The 9682-nt window shown below is 40.7% G+C and overlaps 1 protein-coding gene across 2 annotated transcripts in view; it reads left to right on the top strand.

Moving 5' to 3' along the window:
* Positions 1-9682, top strand: part of syk (spleen tyrosine kinase) — a 36866-nt gene that overhangs the window by 16106 nt on the left and 11078 nt on the right. Inside the window, exons 7-11 of one of the 2 annotated variants that reach the window (XM_038970783.1) lie at positions 1670-1741; positions 3801-3882; positions 4049-4208; positions 7082-7291; positions 9351-9540. In XM_038970783.1, coding sequence (XP_038826711.1) covers positions 1670-1741; positions 3801-3882; positions 4049-4208; positions 7082-7291; positions 9351-9540 — 714 coding nt within the window. The remainder of the gene's footprint in view (positions 1-1669; positions 1742-3800; positions 3883-4048; positions 4209-7081; positions 7292-9350; positions 9541-9682) is intronic. The other variant, XM_038970784.1, reaches the window with a different exon arrangement.

Raw genomic sequence — 9682 nt, 5'->3', positions numbered from 1 at the left:
CCCTCTACTACACTATATAATACCCTCTACTACACTATATAATACCCTCTACTACACTATATAATACCCTCTACTACACTATATAATACCCTCTACTTCACTATATAATACCCTCTACTTCACTATATAATACCCTCTACTACACTATATAATACCCTCTACTACACTATATAATACCCTCTACTACACTATATAATACCCTCTACTTCACTATATAATACCCTCTACTTCACTATATAATACCCTCTACCTCACTATATAATACCCTCTACTACACTATATAATACCCTCTACTACACTATATAATACCCTCTACTACACTATATAATACCCTCTACTTCACTATATAATACCCTCTACTACACTATATAATGCTGACATATTACACATCACTTACAGTACTTCCTTATTGCAGTGCCTTCAGAAAGTATTCACACCCCTTGACCTTTTCCATATTTTGTATTGTTAAGTTTTTTTGTCAACAATCTACACAAAATACTCTAATGTCAAAGTGGAAGAAAAATTCTATACTTTGTTAATGTTTATTCATGGAAAATTAGACACCCTTTTAGTCAATACATGTTAGAATCACCTTTGGCAGCAATTACAGCTGTGTGTCTTTCTGGTAAGTCTTTATGAGCTTTGCGCACCTGGATTGTGCAATATTTGCCCATTATTCTTTAAAACATTCCTCAAGCCCTGTTTGAAGAGTTGGTTGATCATTGCTAGACAGCCATATGCAAGTCTTGCCATAGATTTTCAAGCCGATTTAAGCCAAAACTGTAACTAGGCCACTCAGTTCAATCAATTGAAAATTCAGGCTGTAACACAACAAAATGTGGAAAGGTCAAGGGGTGTGAAACACTTTCTGAAGGCAAGCCTATGAGCTTTTTCATGCATCAATCTGGTGTTTGGTCTAGTCTTCAATAATACAGAATGTGTTGTTTTTTTACAAACTTTATTGCCCTTTACTTTATCAAACAAGCACACATCCTATCGATCAAGTTTTCACATGATCATTTTCACACTGTACTGTACTTCATGATAAAATACTGAGAAGGAATTTCCCAAATGCTTACCTTCCCTCATCTTTGTGAAATACTTTATTAAAAGGGGAAGTTCAGGGTTTTACAACTTGATGTTAGATGGGTCCTCACCCTGAAGGTAGTCTACGGGCCATGAGAAACTGTAATCCATGGTTCGGTTTATCTTTAAACAGCCCATAATCCCCAGTAGGAAGTTTTATCTGGCTAAATAATCATCCATGTCTTTTTCCATACATGAGAACATTTTAACTTAAAAAAATCTTAATGAGTTTAGTTTGGTTTCACCCAGTAAACACTGTATAAATGATAACATTACTTAAAAATGAGCTTGAATGTGAAACAGAAATAATGCTTTTACCCCACACAGTGCAGGTTTTCACTTTGCAGATTTGATTGAATTCCAACCCGGTGTCGTTAAATGATCAAATGTTACAGGAATACATGGAAAATGAAAAACAAAAACAAAGAATGCATTGTTTGCAGAGTTTTCCGATGAGGGAAAAAGTGTTTCAGCGTTGCACCTTTTGTTCATATGTGAGCTAACATTTTCCCCCTCAACTAAACAGACTTTAAATAACCATTTCCCTTAATAACATGACCCTCTCTGAAACTGTGGTTTCTAGCTATTGGAAGCGGCAGGTGGAATGCTCACCAGAATCAAATCCTACTCCATACCCATACCTGGTCGAAAAAAGGTGCCCTAACACACCTCCTCCCCCCTCTTAACCCCTACAGTGGTACAGTAGGCCTCGTGCATCCCCCAACCCTTAACACTCAAAAGTGTGATTTTTGCTAAAGTGTGGATTGCTACATACTAACACCCCTCTCTGAAATTTACCTGCACTCTTTCCTCCATTCATATCCCTCTCACATTCCCCCAAGAAATTAAAAGTGTGAATAGATGACCTTAGAAATGTAAGCAATTGAATGTAGCCGACTGACTCAGGCTCGATTAAATCCGTATCGTGGAAGTTCTGTGCTATAGAGCTATTTAAATCTAAAGGAGGTAATTTCCTATTGAATCCGGCATATGCAGCGTTTACCGTGAACGTTATAGCGATTCTGCGATACGAAGTTAATCGAGCCCTTAAAGAGACAGCCTGCATGACTGACATCATCATACACGACAGGTCTTACTACTTACAAACTAACATCTTGCCAATGTGGAAATGGGAGAGCGCAAATTGTGAAGGCCCATTAATGGCAGTCTAGTCAGATTTTAATTGTGATTATGTTGTTGTCTGTAAGTAGGAAGTCACCTTGGTGTGACTGATGTCATCTTGGTGAGTGTACCTTTAATATAGTATCACTGTGCTACATGATTTTGAGAAAGGCCCATGATAATAAATAAACTAATTACTCATCAACGCAATATGTTCAGACAATATTTGGAATTTCACACTTATGATTTTTAAATTGAATTAAATATTACAATTGACTCGTAGAATTACTTCTGGTTGATGTTCATGTTTATTCATCATGATCTCCAACTGTGAGAATTAATTGTCTTTCTTGACAAGAACTTCATATAATTTCTTGGAAATTCACAGTTTATAAAGTGATACAATCTTCCTTTATCCAAGGATCTTTACTCTTTTTAAATTTTGTTTTAACATTTAATAATTGAGGACTAACCTGAGTGAAACAGACATCATTACAGTCTATTAGAACTTGTACGCCACCTCGAGGTCACTTTGGGTAATTACAAAACCCTTATGAAAACATTAAAGTCTCATAGTACTCCGTAGTGTAGACAGTTGTTTATCATTGCAAAAAATGTGATGTTGTTTCCATAGAGATGAAGTTGTGAGGAAGTGAACCAGTTCAGTTCTTGGTGTTCAGTCCCATGGGATTACATTTCTCAAGTGGTAGTTAAGCTAATGAACGCTTCCTAATTTAGGCATGCCATGCCTTAAAGCAGGGGTAAGGGACAAAATGGTCAGTGAGCTGGCTCTTGGTTACATTTGTTCCCGTAGCCCTCCTTCAAACGCATGTGTTTAAAGTTCCTGACATCTGCCCTTGGTTTTCCCTTTTACCTTCTGCGTGAATCATTCATTCCATTTACTTTGTTGTTGTTGATGCAGAGTCTCTTCTCCTTCATGGATTCCCTTGTAATTGCAGTGACACGCACACTGAGACACAAATCAATGTAAAAAAAAATGGGTTCAGTTGTATATCTACATTGTAGACCTACATTGATATAACACGCCTGGCTACCCAAACTCCTTGCTCTGGCCATGTCTAATTTAGAGTACACACACTGGAATTAGAGTTGAACTCCATTTGGAAAACCACATTGAAATGAGAGAAAATTGTTTTTACTCGATAGTAATCTCCAGTGACCCACCCCACCTTTCACCTTTAAAATCACCTGATGACATCATCTACAGTGAGATGTGTGAATTTGGAGAAAAAAATGTCTTTCATGCACTACCAAAAAAAGATATTCAAAGTATTCTGAAGGTGACAAACAACATACCAAACTATGTGAAGCTCCCATTTAAAAACCACACAAATGTCAACCACATCAACAGTGGTGTATTTTGATTCACTGTAATAAGTGGTCCATGAAGAAGACAGAGATTGGTGTTCTGCTTGAGAGGGTCAAGGGGCGTTTATGCTTCTGTGTGTCAATCAATCAACCAACCAATCAAACCATTTCAGGTTACATTCCGGCAGTGTTCTCTCCAAATTATCTATGTACCATCAATATTATTTGTACCTTGACCCCTCTCTTATTGTATCCTGTAATAGGACAGGGGTGCCTCTCACAGCAAAACCACAGATAACCTCAACCCTTATGACACCAGGGCTCCAAATAATATGGTCAGCAAAGGTGAGTGATGGGAGGGGTCATAACTTTTGAGACAAATCCTGATTGGAGTGGCCCACTCTTGTATTCGTGAGATATATATTTTGATGTACTGCTGCAGCCCAAAGTTGTATTGAATTGAATCGAAATTGATGTTATCCCACTGTACGGGGTGTGTGTCCTGTCTCAGAGTCCATGCCAATGGACACAGAGGTGTACGAGAGTCCTTACGCTGACCCAGACGAGCTGAGGACCTCCACTGTGGACCGCAAACAGCTCTTCCTGGAAGATGGAGAGTTGGGCTCTGGGAACTTTGGGACTGTCATGAAGGGCATCTACAAAATGAGGAAGTACGTAACCTTCACAGCTTAAAAGGAAAATATGAATTGCTGTTTCCAATTTCATATTCTTAAAAACAAATGTAAGGGATAGTCCAATAACAATACAACTTAATATGATTATGATTCATAATATTTCCCATACTTTAAAAATATATAATTAAACCAGATGCCATAGTTCAGTGACAACAATTATATCATGTCTTAATGCAGGTGATGTCACTGCATAAGGCTAAGCTAGATACGGTTAGCTGACCTCCGCTGCAGTAGCATCTGGTAGCTAATTTAACATTAATAAGAGTTAAAATGACCAGTTTTTCTGTGTTCATATTTCAGAGAAACATATGTATTCTTTTGACATTAAGAATGGTGAAATACATGTATGATGAGGGCAATTACAGAAATAGTTATCACTAACACAAACAGGTTTATAATAGATTTAATATATATATATATATATATATATATATATATATATATATATATATATATATATATAGTATACAGTGCCAGTCAAAATTTTGGACGCACTTCTCATTCAAGGGTTTTTCTTTATTTTTCTACATTGTAGAATAATAGTGAAGACATCAAAACTATGAAATAACATATATGGAATCATGTAGTAACCAATCAAAATATTTGAGATTCTTCAAAGTATCCACCCTTTGCTTGATGACAGCTTTTCACACTCTTGGCATTCTCTCAACCAGCTTCACCTGGAATGCTTTTCCAATAGTCTTGAAGGAGTTCCCACATATGCTGAGCACTTGTTTGCTGCTTTTCCTTCACTGTGCGGTCCAACTCATCCCAAACCATCTCAATTGGGTTGAGGTCGGGTGATTGTGGAGGCCAGGTCATCTGATGCAGCACTCCATCACTCTCCTTCTTGGTCAAATAGCCCTTACACAGCCTGGAGGTGTGTTGGGTCATTGTCCAGTTGAAAAACAAATGATAGTCCCACTAAGCCCAAACCAGATGGGATGGTGTATTGCTGCACAATGCTGTGGTATCCATGCTGGTTAAGTGTGCCTTGAATTCTAAATAAATCACAGACAGTGTCACCAGCAAAGCACCCCCCACACCATCACACCTCCTCCTCCGTGCTTCACGGTGGGAAACATACATGCAGAGATCATCTGTTCACCTACTCTGCGTAGGCAATTTGGACTCATCAGACCAAAGGACAGATGTCCACAGGTCTAATGTCCATTGCTCATGTTTCTTGGCCCAAGCAAGTCTCTTATTCTTATTGGTGTCTTTTAGTAGTGGTTTCTTTGCAGCAATTCGACCATGAAGGCCTGATTCACGCAGTCTCCTCTGAACAGTTGATGTTGAGATGTGTCTGTTACTTGAACTCTGTAAAGCATTTATTTGGGCTGCAATTTCTGAGGCTGGTAACACTAATGAACTTATCTTCTGCAGCAGAGGTAACTTGGGGTCTTTCTTTCTTGTGACGTTCCTCATGAGAGCCAGTTTCATCATAGCTCTGATGGTTTTTGCGACTGCACTTGAAGAAACGTTCAAAGTTCTTGAAAATGTCCGGATTGACTGACCTTCATGTCTTAAAGTAATGATGGACTGTCATTTCTCTTTGCTTATTTGAGCTCTTCTTGCCATAATATGGACTTGGTATTTTACCAAATAGGGCTATCGTCAGTATACCACCCCTACTTTGTCACAACACAACTGATTGGCTCAAACGCATTAAGAAGGAAATAAATTCCATAAATTAACTTTTAACAAGGCACACCTGTTAATTTAAATGCATTCCAGGTGACTACCTCATGAAGCTGGTTGAGAGAATGCCAAGAGTGTGCAAAGCTGTCATCAAAGCAAAGGGTGGCTACTTTGTAGAAAATAGCAACAACAAAAAAAAGGAAAAACCCTTGAATGAGTAGTTGTGTCCAAACTTTTCATTGGTACTGTATGTTACAACTTCCCCCTGTCTTACTAATAGTGAGCGCCCAACTTTCAAACAATTTGCCCCACTCTTCCCTAACAGCAAATTAAGGAAATTCTGACGAGAGCGACAAGTTTGAGAATATTTTTAAATGAAAGAAAAGGACAGTAATGTTACCAGTAAAACAGGAAGCCAAGGTTTCATAGGCAATAAGATATTCATTTGTCATCAAAGGAGTGTGGGTATTTGGCCAGGCGAAGCGATTTCATGCTCTGACTGACTCCGCTGGTTTTGGCTGGTCTCGGAAAATAATGAGTCCTCATTGTCCGAGGCCGAGTTAAGACCAGGTAAAAATGTATCTGACACCAAGACAAGACCGAGACACTCAATTTGTGGTCTTGAGAACGACTGTAGACTGGCTTACAACACTGCTAGCTAGTATGCTGCAGCAGAGGTCAGACAACTAGCTAGCCTCTCACATTGGGGAAATAACCTGAAATTATTGATGTCACTAATAGCATCCCTCCCTGTCAAAATAAAGGTAAAGAAAAAAAATAACAAAACTATAACCGCTAAACTTGTATGTAACAGCTAGTATTTCAGTTGGCTATAAAGTAGCTAGCTTCAAATTCAAGTTTCAACTTTATTTATCCCAGAGGGAAATTGGTTTTGCATCAAGGAGCACCACATAAGATGTAAAAAAAAACATATTTTAAAAAACACATTAAATCACAATGATACTGAGATACTGCACACACAGGTACTACATACAATGCTAGTGCTTCAGGCATGGCAGCCATCAAAATACTGTAAATATACCAATACTAATTATCAACATTAGCAGCAACAATAGTACAAAGTTACATAGAAGGTAAGTAAAGTGCACAATGCACATTCTCAAAAACATCACGTCAACATCATCATAAAAAATATGCTGGCCATTAGCTTTCCACTAAGCAGTGATGTCATCTCTCCATCTCCCCAGGACAGAGAAGCCGGTGGCAGTGAAGATCCTCAAGAATGACGACAACAACCCAGCAGTGAAGGAGGAGATGCTGCGGGAAGCCAACGTCATGCAGCAGCTGGACAACCCCTACATCGTCCGCATGATTGGCATCTGCGAGGCCGAGAGCCTCATGCTGGTCATGGAGCTGGCCGAACTGGGGCCGCTCCACAAGTACCTCCAGAGGCACAAGTAAGTTCCCCAGTCAGTCTCACTCTTCGGTATGTACTGTACTTCCATCAGTCTGACAATTATGGTGTAAGGCCAAATCACAAACCTACGTTTTAAAACATCCAAACCGAATTTGTTCTAGAATATTTGTCTGTTGGCATTCATAGTTTTCGAGTTCTCACCGCGGCTAAAGCTATTTATCCATCATCACATTTAAGTAGTTGAATGGCAGCCGCCTACGCAGAATTTTTGGGAGGTGCGCGGTCAGGCTGTTCAACCCATGCAGACGGGGGTTACAGAGCCACGTAGCTATGTCACAATGGGCCACAGGACCACGCCTCAGCCTCCTAGGCTAGCACCCTATACACCAATATGGTTAAACATCCTGTCTTCACTAATACCATTTACACATCACAACCTTCCCACTCCAATATTACTTCCAGCCTTTCATGACAGATCGTTAACATTTATGCGAAGCTGGCTAAATGGTGAAGCTGGCCGGCGTACAAGTGATATTTGATTTTGGGTTCTAAGGGATTTCTTCCTTCCCTCTCCCTTAGAACCCAAAACCATAATCTTAGAGCTACACACAGAGGTGTCAAACTCATTCCATGGAGGGCCTAGTGTCTGCTGGTTTTTGTTTTTTCCTTTCAATTTGTGTCCAATTAAGTCATAGACAACCAGGTGAGGGGAGTTCCTAACTCATCAACTGAGACCTAGACAACCAGGTGAGGGGAGTTCCTAACTCATCAACTGAGACCTAGACAACCAGGTGAGGGGAGTTCCTAACTCATCAACTGAGACCTAGACAACCAGGTGAAGGGAGTTCCTAACTCATCAACTGAGACCTAGACAACCGGGTGAGGGGAGTTCCTAACTCATCAACTGAGACCTAGACAACCAGGTGAGGGGAGTTCCTAACTCATCAACTGAGACCTAGACAACCAGGTGAGGGGAGTTCCTAACTCATCAACTGAGACCTAGACAACCAGGTGAAGGGAGTTCCTAACTCATCAATTAAGACCTAGATAATCAGGTGAGGGGAATTCCTAACTCATCAACTGAGACCTAGACAACCAGGTGAAGGGAGTTCCTAACTCATCATTTAAGACCTAGACAACCAGCTGAGGGGAGTTCCTCACTCATCAATGAAGACCTAGACAACCAGGTGAGGGGAGTTCCTAACTCATCAACTGAGACCTAGACAACCAGGTGAGGGGAGTTCCTAACTCATCAATTAAGACCTAGACAACCGGGTGAGGGGAGTTCCTAACTCATCAATTAAGACCTAGACAACCGGGTGAGGGGAGTTCCTAACTCATCAACTGAGACCTAGACAACCAGGTGAGGGGAGTTCCTAACTCATCAATTAAGACCTAGACAACCGGGTGAGGGGAGTTCCTAACTCATCAACTGAGACCTAGACAACCAGGTGAAGGGAGTTCCTAACTCATCAACTGAGACCTAGACAACCAGGTGAGGGGAGTTCCTAACTCATCAATTAAGACCTAGACAACCGGGTGAGGGGAGTTCCTAACTCATCAACTGAGACCTAGACAACCAGGTGAAGGGAGTTCCTAACTCATCAACTGAGACCTAGACAACCAGGTGAGGGGAGTTCCTAACTCATCAATTAAGACCTAGACAACCGGGTGAGGGGAGTTCCTAACTCATCAATTAAGACCTAGACAACCGGGTGAGGGGAGTTCCTAACTCATCAACTGAGACCTAGACAACCAGGTGAGGGGAGTTCCTAACTCATCAATTAAGACCTAGACAACCGGGTGAGGGGAGTTCCTAACTCATCAACTGAGACCTAGACAACCAGGTGAGGGGAGTTCCTAACTCATCAATTAAGACCTAGATAATCAGGTGAGGGGAGTTCCTAACTCATAATTTAAGACCTAGATAATCAGGTGAGGGGAGTTCCTAACTCATCAGGGACCTTAATTGATCAATCAAGTAGAAGGGAGAAGCGAAAACCTGCAGACACTCGGTCCTCGAGGACTGGAGTTTTACACCTGAGATACAGTATAATTCAGTGTTCAGTGTCACTTACAGCCATTGATCCTGTCCACAGACAGATCTCCATTAAGAACATCACAGAGCTGGTGCACCAGGTTTCTATGGGCATGAAGTACCTGGAGGAGCACAACTTTGTGCACAGGGACCTTGCGGCCAGGAACGTGCTGCTGGTCACCCAGCACTATGCCAAGATCAGCGACTTTGGTCTGTCCAAGGCTCTCACAGAGGAGGAGAACTACTATAAGGTATTCAATTCAGATATAATTATTGTCGTGCCCTTACCCCCTTGGCGAAGTTCAGACTATCTGTGCCTCATCTTCTAAAGTCTATCCCCGATTTTTACTTCTAATTGTCCTGTCAGATCGATCGAATACAGTATGAAAGGAG

Source organism: Salvelinus namaycush, chromosome 31, assembly GCF_016432855.1.
Source record: "Salvelinus namaycush isolate Seneca chromosome 31, SaNama_1.0, whole genome shotgun sequence".
NCBI classification, from domain to species: domain Eukaryota; kingdom Metazoa; phylum Chordata; class Actinopteri; order Salmoniformes; family Salmonidae; genus Salvelinus; species Salvelinus namaycush.
This window is presented reverse-complemented; position numbering and strand designations above follow the sequence as displayed.